The sequence below is a fragment of the Pelodiscus sinensis genome, chromosome 8 (assembly GCF_052426305.1).
Source record: "Pelodiscus sinensis isolate ZL-2025 chromosome 8, ASM5242630v1, whole genome shotgun sequence".
Taxonomy (NCBI): domain Eukaryota; kingdom Metazoa; phylum Chordata; order Testudines; family Trionychidae; genus Pelodiscus; species Pelodiscus sinensis.
Genome location: NC_143059.1, coordinates 66,846,413 through 66,868,416, shown reverse-complemented (window position 1 = coordinate 66,868,416; position 22,004 = coordinate 66,846,413). Strand labels below are relative to the sequence as shown.

Genomic DNA, 22,004 nt, shown 5'->3' with positions numbered 1-22,004 from the left:
GGGCACATGGCTTCCACCACTTACGTTGTGCTCCACATAAGACTCCATCTACGGTGCCTTCAACATTGGGTACTCACTGTTTGTGCCAGGTGTCCAGAGGATGCACAAGACGGTCTCCATCCCAAAACATGTCAGGGACTTATTAGTGTGGTGGCACAATCCCAGAAATATGCTAACGGGTGTTTCTTTCCACGGCCCGAAGCCTGCCATGCAACTCACCTTCTATCCGAAACCACATTCCACCATGGAAGAGATGCGCTTACATACACTGGACATCAGAAGAGAGCTTGCATTTTACCTCGAAAGAACATGCGTCTTCCGAAAATCGCAGCGCCTTCTGCTATCTATAGCGGAACGGTCAAAAGGCCAACAGCTCTCTGCACAGCACATTTCCAACCTTATCTGTCTTGAGTCATGAGATATTACTCCTTGCGCAATAGCCCGTTACCGCACAGGCCGAGGGCCCATTCCGCGAGAGGGATGGCAACCTCCACAGCCTTTCTTAAGGGCGTACCACTACAAGACATATGTCGTGCAGCAACCTGGTCCTCTACTCTGACCTTCGCTTGCAAATATTCTGAGATATGATTCTGCAGTGGCCCAGGCAGTCCTGTCTACAGCACAGAGACTGAGTCCGAAGCACATCAATAGTATGGGATCACTATGTACTCACCTTCAGTGGAGCACCAACGGAAATGCTACTCAACGAAGAAGAAAGAGTTACTCACCTGGTGCAGTAACGTCTGTTCTTCGAGATGTGTGTCCCCGTGGGTGCCCCACGACCCGCCCTCCTCCTTGCTTCGGAGCTAGTGTCTTTGTTTTTCAGATGTTCCCGGCTTAGGAGGAACTGGCGGGTCCGGACCGTGCTCCGCAATAGGGTGTGAATGGCACGAGGCAACAAGCGTGCATGCACGATCCAGCAGGGCTACTGCTGATGAAAAATCTCTGACCTGTGGTGCCGGGACCAGCCTGACCCCTTCAGTGGAGCACCCACGGGGACACACATCTCGAAGAACAGATGTTACTGCACCAGGTGAATAACTTTATTTATTACTATAGATTATATTTAGGTATATTTTATTATAATTTTTTCAGATCTTGTTTGAATATAATACAATAATTTGATGTGTAAAAGTGTTATTTGCATCCATGAAAACTTTGAGTTCTTCTTCAAGTAGTGTCCCGTTGGTGCTCCACTATAGGTGTCGGGCTCGTCCCGGCGCCGCAGATCAGAGAATTTTCGTAGCCGTAGTCCGCTGTACTGCGCATGCGCAAAGCGCGGCTCGTGCTCTTTCGCGCCGTTTGTGTTCGCGCGGTCCGGCTCCCGCCAGTTCCTCCTGACCGTCCTCGGCCGCGGACAGAATACTGGTTTCTACTCAGACTCTGTCAGGCTGAGAGAGAGAAAGATTAGTTCATAGTTAGTTCTTTCCAGTTATATAGTTACATTAGTCATAGTCGTTTAGTTAAAAAAAAAAATTATTTTTCTCAGAAGCTACCTGTAAATAGTTTTCTACTGTAAATAGTTTTCTTCTTGACTCCCGTCAGAAGAAGGCAGAAGCGACCATGCCGGTTTCTCCCAGTTTTAAAAAGTGCAGCTCATGCCGTGAAGCAATGCCTGCCTCCGACGGTCACGCTCTCTGCATCCGCTGTTTGGGTGAGGGACACATACCCCAGAAGTGCCCTCACTGCGAGAGCGAGGAAGGACAGGGACATGAGGCTCAAAATGCTCCTCTTTGATAGGGCATTACAGCCACAAGATGGAGCAACTCCCGGATCCCTTCCTGCTCCCTCAGCCGAGCCGTCCCCAAAGAAGGCGAAGAAAAGACCATCGCCTTCTCGTTCCCTTCCCCCGACGCGTGTTAGCGTGGGGGACAAACCTGGTACCTCGGGCGTGCATGGCCCTTCTAAGGCGAAGCTCGGCCGCAGTATCTCAGCGCCGCAGCCCATGACTATTCGGGCGCCTAAGTCATTGTTGACACCGAAGCCGTTCCCGGCACCGAAGTCACGTGCGGCACCGAGAACACCCTCCGCACCACTCACAACTGCGGCACCACAAGCGACCCCGACCACTCCTACGGCACCGACTTCCATCTCGGCACCGAAAGAACCTCCAGTACCGAACGTGTCGCTGGCACCGCGTCGCCCCCTGGCACCATCAGATGCTCGGGCAGCACACCCTTCGCCGGCACCGAGTAATTCGCCGGCACCGAGCGACTCTTCGGTGCGGGAACTCACTCCGGCTCGGGAGTCTGTTCTCCCACAATGTTCTCCGCCTCCTGACATGCCACCGTCGACACCGATTGAAGGAAATGTGCAACCTGCACGACCTTCTGCGGGGCGAACTGCTTTATCCACGCACCGAACATCGAGGAGAATCATTACACCTTCTCTCTCACCAGAAAACATCCAATTTTCACCTGAACCGCCTTCCCCTTCATCAGGACTCTCTCCCCAATCTATGAGACACTCGCAGAGGGTTTACCACTCTCCACATGTCTCGCCAAGACGCCGTTATCACCAGTCACCTCCACCGACCCCGAGATCCAGAGAATGATCTTGATCTCCCCGGTCTCCATCACGCTCCGGGCGCTATGGGTATTATGCCTCTCACAGAACCCATTACTATTCCAGATCATAGGTCACCGGAACACCGTTATTTTAGGCACTACTCTAATTCTCGACATTCCTTGGTGTCCTACTCTCCTCATCGGTCACACACACCACCCAGCAGGGAGTGTCAATCCTTACCAGCAACAGCCAGACCACCAACTCCATCAGGTATCCCGCCCCCCCCAGCCACCCGAGCTTCAGGTGCTCCTACAACATACCACTGAGGATGAGTCTCAACATCAATCTCCTATCGACCAATCCTCTTCCTCGCCTGATGATGCTGTATTTCAGGAAGACACATCTCCGTCGGATGACCTCCGACAGTTTCAAGACCTTTTCAGAAGAGTGGAGGTATCACAAAAAGTACAGATTGCGGAAGTTCAGCAGAAATCCCACTACTTGCTTAGGAACCTTCATCCTTCACAGCAGGTGAAGGTGGCTCTCCCATTGGATGATGCCATTCTGGAGATTGTTGATGACATATGGCAGTTGCCGGCTTCTGCACCGGCCACCAACAAAAAAGCAGACAAAATATTACGTTCCGGCAAAAGGGATGGAGTTTCTCTTCTCTCATCCTCAACCGAATTCTCTGGTTGCCGATGCGGCCCAACAAAGAACGAAGGGCCCGCAGCAAAGACAGAGTGTCCCGGACAGGGACATGAAACAGCTAGACCTCTTCGGACGAAAGGTCTACTAGTCTGCTACCCTTACACTCTGGATGGCAAATTATGCGGCACTATTAGCTAATCATAGCTTTGATAACTATGCCAAACTAGTGCCCCTACTGGAACATCTACCTGAGGGCAAAAGGGAGGTCCTTAAAGCGGTGGTCCAAGAGGGCTATACGGCTTCCAGAACAGCTCTCCACATAGCTCTGGACATGGCTGACACCGCAGCGCGTACCACAGCTACATCCGTGGTCATGCGCAGGGCCTCGTTACTACACCAGGCGGCAGTTTCTAAAGACCTTCTTGCCAAAGTCCAGGGCCTACCCTTTGACAGACAGAATCTCTTCTTTGACAAAACTGATCAGGTGCTCCATTCTGGTAAAGACTCTAGAACCACACTCAAGACTCTGGGCATGTATACCCCTCCCTTCCGTCGGAAAAAGTATACTCCCTATCAGAGAAAGAGATCATTCGCCTTCTAGCCATCCCAATACAGGCAGCAGGACCAGCAACGCAACTGGCAGCGCCAGCAGAAGAGAAGACCTCAGCCAAAAACATCTGGCCGTCTAAATGCCAAGCAACAAGTTTGACATCCCAATCGAGGGACTGTGCACCATTCCGCTGAACACCCATCCCAAACTTCCACAGGCATTATTCCATCACTGCCTGAGATCTTTCGAACACCGATGGTCTCACATCACCACCGACAGATGGGTGTTGCAAACAATCACTCTAGGACATACCATTCCATTCACCAATCTACCTCCACCCAATCCCCCCACCCCATCCCTTTTCAGGGACCCATCTCACGAGCCTCTTACAACAAGAGGTCGATTGCCTCCTCGCCATCGGAGCAATAGAAATAGTACCAAAACAGTTCCGGGGACGGGGGTTCTATTCCCGATATTTCCTAATAGAGGAAAAAATCAGGGGGATGGAGACTGATTCTCGACCTCAGAGGATTAAATCGGTATCTGCGGAGGCACCGCTTCAGAATGGTTACCCTAGCCACTATCATTCCAGCCCTTCACAGTGGAGATTGGTTCATGTTCCTGGATTTACAGGACACCTACTTTCAAGTAGCGTTACACCTGGCTCACAGACGATTTGTACGTTTTCAATTAGGAGCAGGCCATTTCCAATACAGGGTCCTGCTCTTCGGTCTCTCGTCGGCTCCTAGGGTTTTCTCCAAGACGCTGGCAGTAGTAACAGCGTACCTCCGACGTTTAGGTGTAGTAATATTCCCCTACCTAGATGACTGCCTAATCAGAGCGCCTTCAGCGGCGGAGGCTCTGCGCGTGACACGCCTCACAAAAACAGTTTTCGAAACCTTGGGCCTGATCATCAACATTCCAAAGTCGGCCATGACGCCACACCAATCGATACAATTCATAGGCGCACAACTCGATTCAACCACTGCTCGTGCTCTATTGCCAATAACCAGATTTCAAGCAATGCAAGACCTTATACAGGCCATCACCACCACTCCCAGACCCTCGGTCCTACAATGTCTCCGGCTTATGGGACACATGGCAGCCACGACATACGTCGTCGAGCATGCAAGACTACACTTCCGTTGCCTTCAGCACTGGATAGCTACGGTTTACACTCCAAATGTTCAAGATGTCCACAAACGAGTATCAGTCCCCGTGCATGTCACAAATTCTTTAACTTGGTGGACAGTCCCCAAAAATCTGATGTCAGGTGTGCCATTTCATCGTCAACAACCGACAATACAATTGACCACCGACGCATCCTTAATAGGCTGGGGCGCACACATGGAACACAATCAGGTACAAGGGCTTTGGTCCCCGACGGAGTCGATGATGCATATCAATCTCCTAGAACTACGAGCGGTGCGCAATGCCTATCGTCACTTTCTCCCAAAGATTTGTGCCCAAACTATCCAAATTCTTACCGACAACATGACGACGGTATACTATATAAACAGGCAGGGCGGGGCCCGATCCCGGTCACTTTGCGCCGAGGCCATTGCCTTATAGAATTGGTGCATCCACCACAAAATCTCACTAATTGCAGAATACTTACCCGGTCAGCAGAACTCTCTAGCCGATGCACTGAGCAGACATTTTTCCCTGAAGCACGAATGGGCGCTTCACCCGGAAGTCCTCTTAACCATATTCCACTCCTGGGGATTTCCAACAGTGGACCTATTTGCGACCCGCATGAACGCCAAATGCCCCCGCTACTATTCAAGGGCAGGAATAGGTCGGAACTCCAAGGGAGACGCCTTCCTATACGATTGGAGTCAACTGCTGTATGCGTTCCCTCCCACACCTCTAATTCCCAGAGTACTAGAAAAGATACTAATGGACAAAGCCACTGTAATCCTGATAGCTCCTTTTTGGCCAAGACAAACGTGGTTTCCTTACCTCCATCATATGTCAGCACATCGTCCATTCCCTCTTCCCAAGATGCACAACCTTCTTGTCCAGAACAGTCAGCGCCTGTTCCATCCCCAGTTATCTTTCTCACTGCAGTAACCTCTGCAAGACGGGTTGGTGAGCTGGCTACACTAAGTACACTGGTATTTTACAGCGTGCTAACTTTTTGGGCCAGGGTTGTGAAAAAACACCCCTTGAACACAGCAAGTTACAGCAGTATAAAATGCCAGTGTGAACCAGGCTACAGCTCTGGGTACCGCACTCCCAACACTGTTAGCTATTCCCTTTTTGAAGGTGTTTTACACAGAGCACTGCGAGAGCTCTCTTAGCACTCATGCCATGGCCATACTTTCAGTTTAAAGTGCACTGTATAAAGGCCTCAGTGTAGGGGCACCCACATGTGACGGTGCCACCATTGGCCCTGGCAAGGCCGTCGAGCCCAGTGGTCATAATTTCCCCAGGTGGAGACGGGTTGGAAGAAAACATTGATCTTCTGTCAATGCTGGACAGCTTTGAGGCTGCCAGGGACCTCTTCAAGATGATGGCCCATTCATCGCCACCGATGGAACACTCCAGAGTCATATCACAGGATGCGGTACCAAATATGCATGCATTGTATGTGGCGCCACCGATGGTGGGCACTTTTTATTCTGTGCAGATGCCTCTGGAATCAGGATCCTTGGCAGTGCTGCAAGTGCTGGTGGCACGATCAGATGCAATGTTCACTAATATGCATGTTGCATGATTGGGTACGACACTGGCCACTATGGCATCGATAGCAGCACCAAGACTGCCAGCCTCGACCAGGCACCGACAATGCTGGTGCTGGTAGCAGCACTGCCCCAACAATACGGGAGCAAACTGACAACATTTTCTAAATACTCAGTGTCTCCTCGATATCACTTTCTGGTACAGCTGGGTTCAGCAACCCCTGAGACTCCCCAAATATTCGCCAGAGTTTGGAGAAAAGTTGTTGCCATCATATTGCAGGCGGTGCTGGTCAGGTTGCCAGCACCTTTTCTGACACTGTCAGCACCAGGAGGCTCCAGCACAGCAATCCTCCCCAATGGCAAGCTCCAGTAAACTGGCCCTTTTGGACTCCATAGGCCTATCATCAGAGTCAAGGTCTGGCATCGACGTCTGTGTCCAGAGGCCCTCCTGCTACAGCGGTACAGACTCTCTCTGGAGAGATGGAACGCTCTCCGGTGCTGTCGGTCCTGGCAGTGGAACAGATAGGGCAGTGTCCTCAGCTGGGCCCCTCCCCTCTCCCAGGTGGTGGACCAGAGGCTCTAGGCTCAGTGGCATCTTCCTTCTCTCTGTCGTATGGTTCAGTGTATTTTTAGATGCAAGGGAAATCAGAACATGAGAGAGAGAAACTAAACCCACTTCCTTATTTATTTCACGCGTTAAGTAGTTAACACAATCCCATATATTTTGAAAGTAATATAAGCATTATTATAGTACAGATCAATGCAATAACTATGAATACAGCACAAGATAAAATACTCTTCTACCATAATTCCTACTGCAAGCTAGTTATTACAATATTAAACGTAATTCACTTCACCAGTTGCCCCCTAGTGCTCTGGACAGAAGATTCGTGGTCTCTTTGGTTCCCACATGTCAAGATGTCTTGCGCTGTGTGGCCAGTCTTGTCTTCTAGTTACAATGAGCAGGGTCTGTGGGTCTAACCTGTTCCCTGCCTCTCAAACAGATGTTCATAAAAGTTCATTTTATAGCAAAGAAAGACTTGGTTGCCTGCACCCTTCATTGCCACATATTGTCCTAGCCATATGTACTTCCCTATTCTATCAATCCCTCATACGCTGGCCCTTTTACTTTATTTATTCAGACACTAATCTAAGCCATTCTCATAAATTATTTACTTTTATTGCAGCTAGCACTTTTGAGAAATACAAGGCATGTCCATCATGTCGCCCTCTATTCCTGCAAGCTGGAGATTTTAGCCATGCTTGTTGTTCATGATCACACTTATCATTTTCAGCATTTTGGTAGTGATTTATGGTCAGACCTTACCCAATAACCGAGGGCAAGAAGTTGCATTTCCACATACTTGTTTTAGCCTGAGGCCCACCTGCATGCTTGCCAGCAACAGACTTTAACAGGGCTCGGACTTCTTAGCCAGACTTATGTCAAGCCAAAGAAGGTCGTGCATACTCCTCCACATCCCCGGATGAGGCGATGGAAGGGATGGCCTCCATCTCTCTCCCAGTCATGGATCTTAGGGCCCAACAGGTCCTACTGCGCAGCATGGCACAGAACCTACAGCTACAGGCAGATGAGATGGAGAAGGATTCGGATCATAGCAGAGGGATCTTTTGGGGTGGTGCTGCCCCTCACATCCATCAGTAATACTGTCAAGGTGCTGTGACAGAAGCCAGCCTCCATGCCACCCACAGCCAAGGGTGTTAAGTGACAATACTTTGTCCCCCCAAAAGAATGAGCACCATTTTACTCGCCCATAGGGTTCAATCGCTCCTAGATTTTGGGGTGAGAGGAGGTTCCACAGGAGTTCAGGGACAGGGGATTCTACTCCCATTACTTACTTCCTTATCCCAGAGGCCAAAGGAGGCCTCAGACCTATATTGGATCCTGCAGAATCTTAACGTATATATCAAGAAATCTCTTTTCCGCATGGTAATCCTGGCCACCATCATTCCATCCCTAGATCCAGGGGACTTGTACGTCACCCATGACAAGAAGGACACGTATTTCCATATATACATTATCCCTGCCCACAGAAGATTCCTAAGGTTTGTGGTCCAGGACCAGCATTTTCAGTTCTGGGTGCTACCCTTTGGCCTCTTCACTGCTTGCAAAGTCTTTACAAAATGCATGGCAGTGGTGGTGGAGTTCCTGTGCAAGTACAGCCTCCAGGTGTTCCCCTATCTGGACGATTGGCTCATGAAAGCCAGTTCTCAAACAGGCTCTGGCACAGGTCACACTAGCTTGCAACATGCTCCAGAGGCTCAGCCTTAGCGTTAACATTCTCAAATCCAGTCTGGTTCCCACACAGTAGAATTCATGCGGGCCACGTTGGCCTCCACAACAGCCAGAGCATCAATTCTAGGCACACGCTTCCAGACCCTCAGTGCCCTCATCCTCAGCCTACAGCAGTTTATGACAACAGTCAGGACGTGCTTGCAGGTACTGGGGCACATGGTAGCCTGCACATACATAGAACAGCACGCCTGCCTTCGTCTTTGGACATGGCTGGTGAGGATGTACAAACCATGCAAGGACCCCTGGATAAGGTGTGGTCCTGCCCCTTTGGTCCTGAAAACTGAGTGACTTCAGTGTCAGTGTGCCAGAGAGTAACCTTCTGGAGACCAGAACCCTCCTGGACCTTGGTGATGGTCTCAGGGCTTATGGTTCCAAGCTAAGCTGGGCCTTCATATAAATGTAAGAGAACTGAGGGCCATTCACCTGGCTTGCCAGGTCTTTTGGGATGATCTGCAGGGCATGTGCATAGAAGTGTTCAGAGACAACTCCAAGGCAATGTTTTATGTGAACAAGTAGAGTGGGGCTCCCTCCTCTTCCCTATGACAGGAAGACCTGATATTTTGGGACTTCTATATTGCCAATGACATTACTCTACAAGCCTCATTCCTCCCAGGAATTTGCAACAAGCCGACAGATGGCTCAGTCGCTCATTCATCAACCATGAGTAGTCTCCCAGCCAGACATTCTGTTCCTCATTTTCCAAAGATGAGGGTTTCCTTAGTGGACCTGTTTGTGACAAGGGCCGACTGCAAGTGTCCCCTGTTCTGCTCCTTCTTGGGCAGCAGTCTTGGTTCCCTGTCCAATGCCTTTCACCTATTGTGGTCGAACCGGCAGTGTGACACCTTTTCCCCGTTTTCACTCATGTGCTAGGTCCTCCTCAAAATCAAGGAGGACAGGGCCTTGGTCATCCTTATAGCTCCAGTGTGGTGCAGACATCACTGGTTCACCCTGCTACTCCCATAACCCTTACCCTGTGCGGGTATCTAATTACTCGGGACCACCACAGGCTCCATCACTCCAACCTAGAGTGCCTCCGCAGTTGAATCCCATGGAGTTGGCCTGCTTCAGTCTGGTGTGGAAGATCCTCCCGAGAAGTAGGAAGCCATCCATCAGAACCACTAGTTGGACAAATGGATACATTTTCCCTTGTGGTGCCAGCAAAAGAAGACGAGGGCTATGGGGTCTCCTGTCACTGTCATCTTGGACTACCTCATGGGCTTTAAATAGGAGGGGCTAGCATCCTTCTCCATAAGGGTGCATCTGGCAGCAATTTCTGCTTTCCATGCAGGGAGTCAAAGTAGATAGGTATTTATGGACCCTGTGGCTATCCATTTTATCAAATGGCGTGGTAGGTTGTATCCCTAGGTCAGGGAGCTATTTCCCCACTGGGATCTGACCCTTGTACTCTCCAAGCTGACGGGCCCTCCCTGTGCACCTTTGGCCACCTGCCCACCAATTTACCTATCATAGAAGGTATCCTTCTGACTATAACCTCCTCCAGGAGGATTTCTGAGCTCTGAGTCCCCACCTCAGAACCCCCCTTTACTGTCTTCTATAAGGATAAAGTATAGCTTCATCCTCACCTGGCTTTTCTCTCTACAGTGATCTCCTGTTTTCATGTCAACCGAACTACATTTTTGCCTGTCTTCTACCCAATACCCCACACTTCCGATAGAATCGGTGCTGCACTCCTTGGACTTTTGGTGTGCTCTTGTGTTTTACATAGGCCCAAACCATTTACTGCTGGCAAATCACGTATTGCAATGCACATGAGGAATTGCTCAAAGAAGAAAAGACTGTTACTTACTTTTGTAACTGTTCTGAAAGGTAACTTAACTCTCTTACTTCCTGACTGCCAGTGGAGGGGCCAAGAACTGATAGCAGTACAGCAACTGAGATGGGGACCTTGCTGCTATTTGGGGTAAGGGCCCTTAAATAAGTTCAAAGAGAGAGAGGTCCCCTCATGCAACTTGCTCAGCGATTCATGTCCAGCAGGGTTGAAGAATCTTTTTTGGGTTGGGGGCCACTGACCCACCAAAAATCAGTCGGGCTCCTCAAGTGAAAAACAAAACAAAAAACCCTCACTGACGTGGCCCCCAGCTGTGGAGGAGAGACACTCCTTACATTCCCCTAGCACACCAGAGACTATGTGGGCCCAGGCTAGTAGATTTTGTGTTCTCTAGCCCCATGGGGAGGACAATGAAGGGGCTGAAGTGCCAATACAGGCTTCCTAATGCTGAGGGGGAGTCCAGAGCCTCAGGGGCTGGATCCAGGCAAGCCGGGGGCCGCATTGAGCCCCCTGGGCCTTAGGTTCCCCACCCTTGTTGTACATATTGGACCTCCCTGGTCCAGCACCCTTAGAACCTTACTGGTCCTGAACCAGGGAATTTGCCAGGCCAGGAGCCGTCCCCTACCACCGGCCCCTCAGCCCACTGACCTGCAGCACTGCCAGCTCAAATGCCTTAACTGGTTCCCTGGCCGGACTGTATCCTGGAATGTCGGGGTCAGACCCTGGCCTCACACTGCTGCGGGCTGCTCGGGCTGCTGCCGGCTCCAGCTCCTGTCCCATTGCTGCAGGCTGCTGGGGGCTGCTACCAGCCTTAATCCTGGCCACAGTCCTGCTACTGCGAGCTGTCAGGGGCTGGTGCAGGAACTGTTGAAGGCTTCGCCCTGGCCCCGCTCACAGATCTGGCCTCTCTGCCACTAGGGTATTGGGGCTCTGATCTCTCTGCACTTTTTTATGCAAGATGTGAAGAGAGGAACTGTTTGACTAGTGTGTTATAAATATAAAGTAACTGGATTATATGGGAGCCTTTTCTTTCACTACTGGAAGATACCCAGATCTGTGGGAGGAATGCGGGAGATGTTTGTGTGCAAAGCAACTTCACACAAGTTTAGGACAAGGTATGAAGTCAGTTATACTGTGCAGTGTAAAATGCAAACAATGTAATTTATAGATCCCTGTGGATACAACATCTGCATCTGTAGCTGCAAAAAGGAGCTGAGGCCATAAAGCAGATTATCTACAAATTAGCAGGGTTCTAGATTTAAAATTTTTATCTGTATCAGCAAAAATGAGCCCCGCTCACATCAGTAGATGCCTGTGTGTAGCAGGGTACACTTAGCGCCACCAGCCGTCGGTCCTGGGAATTAGCTCAGATGGCAGGTTGCGGGATCCTTTTCGGGACACTGCCCTCCGGCAGTGCCCACAACAGCCTCTACGCTGCCCCCCTTCTGGGGGCTGGTTGGTTGTAGGTCGGTAGGTCTTCGGGAGGAGATTCCTCCGCCTCTGGTGCAGTGGGCAGCTAGTCCGCCCCACTGCACTACTGTGCCTTAAAATAGTCCAAGTCAGCGAGTCTATGACCGGCCTTGCTTCAGGTCGGGGTGAGAGGCAATAGTTGGCGTGCCTGGCCTTGCTTCAGGTCTGGGCCGCAGGGGAAGAAGTTCACCATATATGCAAGTCTATCAGTTCACGTTTCTGGGCAGGGCAACAGTTCTAGTCCTGCCCCTTTAAAAGGTCCAGCCTGACTCGCGGCCGGCACCAAAGCACTGTAGGTAAGCCTGGGCCCTCGAGCAGGGCGGGGCAACAAAACACAAGGTGCAAGCCCAGGCCCTCGAACAGGGCGGGGCAGCAAACTCATTAAGCATGGCCGCAAACAAACACACAGGTTTGTAGACGCTCCTAGTTCAGGAGGTGGGCAGGTAGTGCACCTGCAGCAGTGGCGAGGGGGAGACTGCCACCCGGTTAGTGGGTGGCAAGGGGGGCGCAGGCTGTAGATCCTCTAGCTTGGGCAGGACCTCAGGGTCTCTGGGTGTCCACAGGCCTCGGGGCTTAAGCAGGACCTTCGTCTCAGGCAGGTCCTCAAGTTTACCAGGTACCAGCAGAGCCCCGGGCTCCTCTGGGTCATAGGGTAGCTCTGCTGGCCGGCTTGGCCAGGACTCAGCAGCCCAAGCAGGGCCGTCTTCGCTGGCCACGTGGAAGGCGGCTGTGGGCGGCCCCAGCCAAGTTTCGGCCTCCAGGTCAGGGAGCTTAGTGCAGGCCTCTGTCTCCTCCAGAGTCTGGGCCCTGACTGAGCGCTCAGCCAGGCTTTTTATAGTCCTAGCCCCGCCCCTTGGCTTCCGGTCAGGTGATGGGGCGGGGCTAGGCTGTGCCCAAAAAGGCTTCTGGAGGGGTATTTTCTCCCTTCCGGTAGTGGGGGAGGTCTCCATCCCACTATACTGTGGATATAAAGCAGATAGCCACAGATTTGCAGGTCTCTAGTAACTTATCCAAATATCTAGTTGGGTAAATTGTAAAATCATCAGATTAACATACTTACTCTGTGAAAATTGCCATGTGGTGGTCGATATCTATAGGAGTTCCACGAGGCGTACAGCTAGTTCGGATTAGGAAGCCTAATTCGAACTAGCTAGTTTGTGCCGCGTGTAGCCGCGCGGCACGCAGTCCAAACTAGCCAGCATTTAAAAATGGCGCCGGCCGGCTTCATGCAAATGAAGCCCGGGAAATTCAAATCCCGGGCTTCATTTGCAACTCCGTATGACTACATTAACTCCCCCCCCCCCACCTAGTTCGAACTAGGGGGGTAGGGTAGACATACTCTTAGTGATTCAGGAGGAAAAGCGACAACTACTAAAACACAAATGATTTGTCATGCAACTACCTGTGTTTGACATCTCCCATACAAGTTGTGGCTTGAAATGATATGGCTTCAGGCATTGTACACGGATAGTTTATATGTATAGTTGGAGTTGCAAGGTTTAAATATTACACTGTTATTGACGAGGCAGCGGAGAGGAGAGAGAGGAAAGAAAAAATTTCCTAGAATTTGAAAATATCAATTGGGAAATCAAGATATTGACTGTCACACATTTGATTCTTTTCTTTTTATACATGAGTAGATCTTACTGTAACCACAAGAACATATTCTAAAGTAACAGACTAGAAATAATTATCTTGTTTTTTTTTTTAAAATGTTAAAGTATGATGTATGCGTATTCTAGTTTTTTCTGAGCCAGCCAAGTGGATTAGCAACAGAATAACAATTTGCTACTTGATTACCAGGGTTCAGGAGCATAATAGGAAATCCAATTTTTGTGGATAGTGCAGTTCATGGGAAGAAAAAAAAGCACAAAGCAAGACTTAGTTTGCCATTCTTTCAAGATAGGCTATTGTGAGTTAATTTACAAAGTAGTTCTGGAGGTGGTCTCTGAGGCTGTTTGGTTGGCCAAAGGATGAGTTCAGCAATCTTGGATGTGTAGTTTAAAAAAAAAAATACAAGGAAGCAAGCAGATCCTCAACTGAGGATTTGTTCCAGAGTGTGTGTAGAGAGTAGGGGTGGGCAAAATATGGCCCAAGGGCTGGATTTAGTGGCTTGGGAAACTAGCCAATGGGAGTTACCTATTTGCAAGGCAGGCTTAATGCAAATTTCCTTCCCCGCCCCCAACTTTCCTGCAATTGGCCACTCGGTGCAGGGAGTGGGGATGTGGAAAGCAGGGAGCCAACCTGAGGGACCTGCTGACCTACAGGCTGAGAGTTGCCTTGCCAAGCAGCTCCTAGCCACAGCCTGCCTCTGGCACCTCAGTCCCTTCCTTCCAACAATCCTCTGCCCCACCCTCCTGTAACCAGACCCCATGTAACCCAGATCTTCTGCACTTCTGCTCTTGTACCCAGACTCTGCACCCCAGTCTCCTGCCCCAGGTCACAACCCAAATCCCGGCACCCACTCCTGCCCTGGGTCACAACCCGCTCCTAAACCCCTCCTCCAGGTCAGAATCCTGTCCTGAACCTGTATCCATGCCCCTGCTGCACTCCAGTCCCTTGCCCCAGGTCATAACCTCCTCCTTCACCCAAACTCCCTCCCAGACCGTGCACCCTGTCCTACACTTGAATCCCCTATCCCACTTCTGCTCCCAACCTCCATCCCAGTTCCGACAGCTCCTCCATTAATATCATGGAAGAGTGTAATCCTTGACCACTTACCAGATTTTTTGAATGGCCCTGTCACTGAGGTGTGAGGTGTCACTGGGCCCTGCACCCTCTTCTCCCCCTCCCCGCTCCCATCCGCAGTCTGTGACTCTCAGCCAGCAAATAGAACAGAAGGTTTATTAGTCAACAGGGACACAGTGTAGAACAGACTTGTCAGCACAGTAACCAGAAGCAGCCAGGACAATCTGTCTTGGGGAGAGTGGCTCAGAGCCAAAGGCCCTGACTATTCTCCATGTACCCCAAGCCAGCAAGACTAAACCACACTCAGCAGCCTATCCCAGTTATGCAGCCAGCCCTGCCTCTGGCCTTTGTCCTGCTTCCCGGGCAAAAGGTCACCTGATCACACACCCCTCCCAGGCTCAGGTTACAGAAAGCATCAGCCATTGTGTAGGTGTGAAAGCTATCACACAGAAATTCCCATCACAATCTAGGTATTGGTGCAAAGTCCTGGGAAACTGAGGTACATGCACAAAGTTACCACGGGACAGGAGAAATCACAAGGGAACTAAAAACTCCATTTTGTCACAGGGTCCCTCCCATCAAAAAATGTCTGATATAAATCTGCTGTGGTTAACTTTGTGCTGAGGAAGGATTAAAGCTGTATTTTGAGAGGGAGCCTTCTGTGTAATTTTTAATCCTCTATTTATCTAGTACAAATATAGTCATACATGAGGAGTTTTAGAAACGTTAGTGTCTTTTCCTGAACAAGAAGTCAAGGAAGCTGCTATCCAATGAATGCCTCGTTCATTGTAAGCCAGTTTGTGTCTTTGCAACTATCACAAGTCCCAACATCCCTCTATTCCAGTAATCTCAGTCATGAAAGCTAGAGTTAATTTCTTCAGAAATAACTCAAATCTGAGTAAAATCACTAAGTCCTCTCCAGCTGGACGAGTAAGATTCCTGACCGTATGTGTCTGGACCTGGTTCTTTATGTGGTGATTCAGATTTCTGCTTAAAACCAGTTCTACAACATTTTCAGATACTCTTATAAGGCTTTTTAAATCCGATTTTATAATTTAATCTTATTTTGAGATTTTTTTTCCAGTACTGTTTATTGAATTTCAACTTTGGACAAGAAAATATCTATATAACAGTATACCCATGTATTTATTTTCAGAGAATATTAAAGCTGCAATTTTGAGAAACTTGAACTCCTCCCTCCCCCCAGTTTCTTAATAGTTTTTTTTATTATAGTCTTTTTAGGACTGAGGCACCATCTGGAGAGCTTTTGAGATCTATTGGCAATCTGTAATGCCACCAGAGCTTAATCTTCCCTCTGAAGTTAGAGGCTTAGAAATGCTGTAAGTCAGTAATGTCTTGACTTTCTTAGTTAGTTAGGCAGTGAGCTATGAGCGCGTAGTTGTGTAGTATGCAAAGAGCCCAGCATTGCAATAGGATTTAACAGAAGTTCAGTTTGTCAGAAAGTGAAATTATACATAATGATGGTGAGGTGGCTAGAGTGAATAGATTTTGATAAAATATTGAGGGAAAGTCTGTCATAAAGTGCTTTATGTACATTCTAAACATTAACACTTCTTTGTTAAAATGGCAGGTACTTCCATAAAAATTTGAATAAGAACAGATGATAAAGTCATCATGGAGGGCTTTTAAATAAGTACATAAATGGCTGTGTTATGTAATATCTGTTTTGTGTGTGAAATTTTTTGGTACACAGTTCCTCCTACACCTGAACATCTAATTGCTGATTTTAAAGTTACTGCATTTTAAGCAATTGTCATTCCTGCTGGGGAGGAGAGAGGATTGTATTTTGTCCAGATTTGTAAGGATTATTTGATAAGTTGTTTTTAAATGTCATTAATTCTTTTTCCCTCTTACTGTTCCAGGTAAAGAGCGTAATCTGCAGTATTGAAGCATGAGTGCCGATGCCAGTCAGGGGGTGATCACCACCCCTCCACCTCCTAGCATGCCTCACAAAGAGAGGTATTTTGACCGCATCAATGAAAATGACCCCGAGTACATCCGTGAAAGAAACATGTCTCCTGATCTGAGACAAGACTTCAACATGATGGAGCAGAGGAAGAGGGTCACTCAGATACTGCAGAGTCCAGTAAGTTGGATTAAAGAACTAAAAGATGTTTTCCCCCTTCTCAGAGACTAACTCAAAAATAAACAACAATATAGCACAAAACAAAACTTCAAATTGCATCACAGCTAGAGGGAATATCTCAGGCCATGAAACTTTTCATAAGAACAATCTATGAACAGTTAGGTTATACAACATTTTGTTTGCATAGTTTTAGTGTATGAACAAACAGCCCATTATTGGGTTTCTTCTGATGCTTTCGTGGTGTAATGCTTCATTAAAGAAGTACAAAAGTAGCTCGTTGGCTACAAGGCACTTGATTAAAACTTAGGGAAGAGGGTGACGCGGTCACTAGCCAAATATGAACAAAGACATTTACATGCAGATCTGCATTCCACTTTTATTCTGTATATTTCACTTATTAGTTACATCATGGATACTCTGACCTTTAAAAAAGTAACTTGTGCTTTTTGTGTTTCAAAGCTGAATTGCTCTTTGTGTACTTTGGAAGGAGTAATATGTCTACTTTATCACACCAGCATTTGTGTGCGTCTCATGTAAATTCAGTGCTTGTGCAACTGGACATATAGCTCTGTTAATTCCATCTGAAATCTTGGGGAGAACAAATGTCTCCATAACCCCTTGATGAAGTCAGTCTTGAGTTGTGCAATATTTGGGTATTAAATTGTTGAGTATTCTTGAAAATCCATGGCATATCTGAAAATAGCAGAGGTGCCAAAAAAGTCTGATGCAATTTTTCTCTTGTGAAGCAGTTTGGTATTCAGGGTTTTTTTCTTTTCTGATTTTTTTTTTTTTAAATAATTGGGAGGGTATACATTTTTCCATGCATAATGAGATTGCAAACAGCTGTTAGTAATCACATATTAGAGAGACTCTTGACTAATAGGATTGTTCATTTCAGTATTATCTTTGAGTGCCTTTCAGAGTCTGTATGTAGATTCAAATCTACATATGCAAAACCCATGACTCAGGGATTTATTATGTTCAGATAACTTTGTGCAACTTTAGTTTTTCAACCAAGCTGTTCAGTAGTCAGGAAATACTTTAAGGGAATAATGCATAATCATAAGAAGTTGTTAGAAAAACAATTCAGTTCTCAAACATTATGATTTGACTTAGTACTATTAAATTATTCACAAACCAGGGGAAGTGGATTTCCCAAATTCTTAATCAGAACAAACTCAAAAAAATGTCAGTTGGTTGAGAGGGATAAAATGAGATGCAGCAAATTACACTGGGCCCATATGTGTCTTACATTGTGTTCTTTTATTTACTTTAAATGCAGAAAAAGTGCTGAATCTCATAAGCATAACTAACTGTAGCCTTATTGAGTTAATTTTTTCCCCTCAATTAGCCAAATATAATCAGTTTCTGTTTGTTGTGAGCACGCTACTTTTGATATGCAAGGTCAGCCTGAGGGTTTACAGGGGCTTGGAGGGATGGTACTCCCAAGTTTAACTGTCATGTTTAATTGGAGGTACCCCAGAATAGCTACCCTGCATCTTAACAAGCCACCCATTATTTCAAAATATTTTTAAAAAATGGGCGCACTATTTCAGCATCTTGGTAACCCTCGTTCCATGCGAGTTAAGGGATGTCTCGAAATAGCACGTTATTTTGAAATTTGGCGCTGTGTAGATACACCAAACTTCAAAATAAGCTATTTTAAAATATATATTTTGTGTTTAGGGTGCTGTGAAGATGCATCTGTAGGGATTGCTATCTACCTCCTGCTGTGGCAGGGAACATTAATAGATGACAATATTATAAAAGTTGGCCAAATAAGCCAGGTGCTGGGGCTTGCTATACCTAGAGATGATGATGAAGAAAACTATAGCTGTGTCTGCACAGTGTCTGATGATCTAGTCAAAAGTGAGAAGCTGTGTTTGACTTACAGATGTCTGTAGGACCAGAATCTCCCTTCCCTGCTTCCCTTTTTCATTATTGAAATTAAGAATTTTAGAGATCAGTGCTACAATTCCTTCTTTGAGGGAATAAATAATCTTTACCATAGTGTTCAGAGGAGAGAATGTCCTTACAGCAGTTTTTTTCACAAATTTAGGGGTAGTGACTGAATTAAGTTTCTCCATGGCTAGATCAAGTGGATTACTTAAGATATAACTTCAGTTTATTTTGGGTCTGAACTAGAAGAGACTTGTCTCCTCCATCTGAACGCTTTGTTACAAAAGTACCAGAAAACTTCTGTCCTATTGCCAGTCTGTTCAGTATAGGTGCAAGATTGAAATGATGGGAGTATTGCAGGTAGAGGTTGGACCTTTCTTGTCTCGCACCCTGGGGATCTAACCAGTCCCAAAGAAGGGAGTTTGATGGGTCAGGGAAGGTCAGCCCCTCTGCTGACTGACTCTGGGCTGTCCCAGTGTGTCAGCAGATTGCCATGCTTCCCTGACCTGAGATTCTGAGGCCTGCCCCGGGGCTCTCTAGTCCAGCAACATCTGTGGTCCTGCCAGATGATGGATTTTCTGGGCCAGAGATTCTTGGACCAGAGAAGTTCAACCTCTAATGTGTTTTGAAATAAATTGCAAGAATTATCTTACACAAGAAGCTTGCACGGAGCATGCCTGTATTTTGTCTGTTTCTTAATTATTCCTTTTTGTGAGTACTAAATTCTTTGAAGGAATTTAGAAAAAAGTGAAACAAATTTTCAAGGCTTCGCTTCCAGGAACATTTATGCCAATTCTCGCAAGTCAAGCAATTAAAATATTTTCAGGTTAGAGAAATATACTCTTTAATTATAAAGTTTGTGTAATGAGAAATTGTAAAATTGCAAATTCAAAACGTAAAATTTATATGCTCAGGGTTGGATTGTCCAGAGACCCCTGCTCTTCATGCAGGAGGAATTTTGAAATGAAACCCTAACTAAAAGTGACACATCCTGATTGGGGACTTTGGATGCCACTGCAGTGGAAGTAGTAATCAAAAGGGGCCTAATCCAGTTGTCATCTCTTCTGAGGCTTCTTTCTTCTTTGCACACCACTCATTCTCAGACCTAGCTAGTCATTGAATATTGGACACTTACGCCAATGTTTGACAGAGGCTAGAAACTTGTAGAATAGAGTGGCTCATGACATTCATTGGCATATGCACAATGTGCCTAGCCATTTAATGATGTCACCAGCCAGAAGCTAGATCATTGTTGAAAATAAGTCAGTGGGTATTCTAAGTGTCAGATGTCAACACTGTTCTCCAGATGTTATAGTGCCTGATTGATATAATCTTTGGGATGAAGACCCCTTGCTGAAATGAAGGCCAGGCAAGACTGAAGTGATGCTCTTGAGTAGTCTAAAATGTTTCTTTCTACTTGCCCTTACTATCTTAAAATACTACATGGCCTGTGGGTCCACCTGTATTCTTTATTCTTCTGAGTACCCAAATAGCAACAAAAATTGGCAAAACAAAACTGTGAGATGACAGGATGTGGCATAGTCTTTCCTATCAGACCACACTTGTCCATGTATAATGAGACATGATTAATGCACTGTATTGAGAATAAATCCACAAACTAATGAAACTAATTGGTATAAAACATATTGAATCATAAAAGTGCTGTTAGTATATTGCTCCAACTATTGCCCTGGCTAGCCATTACATATTGGATTGTGTGCAGTCTTGTTGTTTTATTTTGAGAACTTTCAAATAGACTGGACTCAGGATATCTCAGTAGCCATTTGTCCCTTCATGATAGCTGCAGTCCTAAGAAACAGAATTCTCAGTGGCTAGGTTGATCGTAAGAACTGAATATAGAATCTTCTGGGCAGCTAAGACACTGCTGCAGAACTCCCTGCCACAAGAATTAGGAACAACCAGAAGAGTGGCCATCTTCAGGAAAAAATGTGTGACAGCTCTTTGTTGCAGCTTTTCTACTAATAAATGGCTTATTTTACAAACAGGAAGAAAATTGTAAGGGGGGTTGAGAAAATTGTAGCTTTCTATAGGTAACCCATTTGGACTGATACAAAATTCTAAGATTCTTATGTGACAGTCATGAAATAAATTATAAAATGCAGCTGTGTAGGAAGGCTAGCATGCTGAAGTTGGCATTCTCCCTCCGGTCAAAATTATTAATCCATATTTGCTAAAGATTGACATTTGTGTCAATGCTACATGGAAGACTGTTTGGAAAGTTGAAAGATTGAAATCTGGAAGGAAGAACTTTGAATTAAACTTGATTGGTTATCTAGAACCCTCAAACCATGTAAGCTGTTCAGTAAGCTTCCACTAATTTATATCTCTTTGAATCTGGAACATTTGCAGAATTGTAGACCAGGAAATAGGATTCTAGGTGCTATTCTTAGGAATCATTTCAAACTATTTGGTAATTGTTTATGGTCTTACAACTCAAGGATTTGGGGGGGTACAAGTGGTGACAATATAAGCCTTCTGCACTCTGCAAAAATATTTTAGGCCTTGAACATTACCTACTGTTGCCTTTTTTGAAGGTATAGGAAAGTTACAATCAGCTAGGTCTTAGTACCTTACTAGCACTTCATTATACTGCTGACAAACTCTTAATCTAAAACTGAATCTATTCCAACAGTACCTACAAATGGACAATTGGGAGGTTCAAATCTGTCATTAATTATAAAACCACTAGGACACTGTGCTTCTTTGAAACTGCATCTTTATATACTTACAGTTTTTATTGCTTTGTGTTGCATGTGTCACACTCTCTTGTCTATATTACATTTTAAAAAAATGAAAAATACTTTCGAAGCTGACGAGTCAAGCACTCATAAATTAGAGAAATTCAGAATCCCGGCTGCCTATAGAAGATTAATTGGATGCTGTTGTGCATATGCCTTATAATTACAGGGTTGCATGCTATTTTTCCATAGCACACCTGCTTCATTCAATACTTTAATTTTTTTCAGTCTGTTGCCTCAAGCCTTATTTAATGCATGCCATCCAGCTTCTCACTGAATACCAAATCACTCATTTTCTCTTGAGTATTTCTTCAGTTCTTTCCTCGTAGTTTGAGTGTTTCACAAATTTTAATGAATTAATTTTCCCAGCACACCTGTATGAGTAGGCGATATTAATGTATGTATTTTATAGTTAGAAAAGTGAGACACAGAGATTAAGGATAAAATTTTGGGACCCCAACTTGAAACTCATAGAGTACGTTATATGGACTTTTCTTTATCCCACGTCTCAATTTTCTTTAATTTGTGGGCTTGTCTTTAATGCAAAGGAAACTGGAACGCTCTCATAATTTACTGGGAAAGTAT

At 46.4% G+C, this 22,004-nt stretch overlaps 1 protein-coding gene across 22 annotated transcripts in view; it reads left to right on the top strand.

Moving 5' to 3' along the window:
* ADD3 (adducin 3) overlaps window positions 1–22,004 on the top strand; it is a 175,535-nt gene that overhangs the window by 114,226 nt on the left and 39,305 nt on the right. For 13 of the 22 annotated variants that reach the window (XM_006135013.5, XM_006135017.5, XM_006135016.5 and 10 more), the window contains one exon: window positions 16,538–16,761. The exons of 5 other annotated variants lie outside the window; for them this stretch is intronic. In XM_006135013.5, coding sequence (XP_006135075.2) covers window positions 16,567–16,761 — 195 coding nt within the window. In that variant the 5' untranslated portion in view covers window positions 16,538–16,566. Of the gene's footprint in view, window positions 1–15,887; window positions 15,995–16,537; window positions 16,762–22,004 lie in introns of all 22 variants that reach the window. 4 more of the 22 variants (XM_075935497.2, XM_075935495.2, XM_075935496.2 and 1 more) reach the window with 1 other exon arrangement.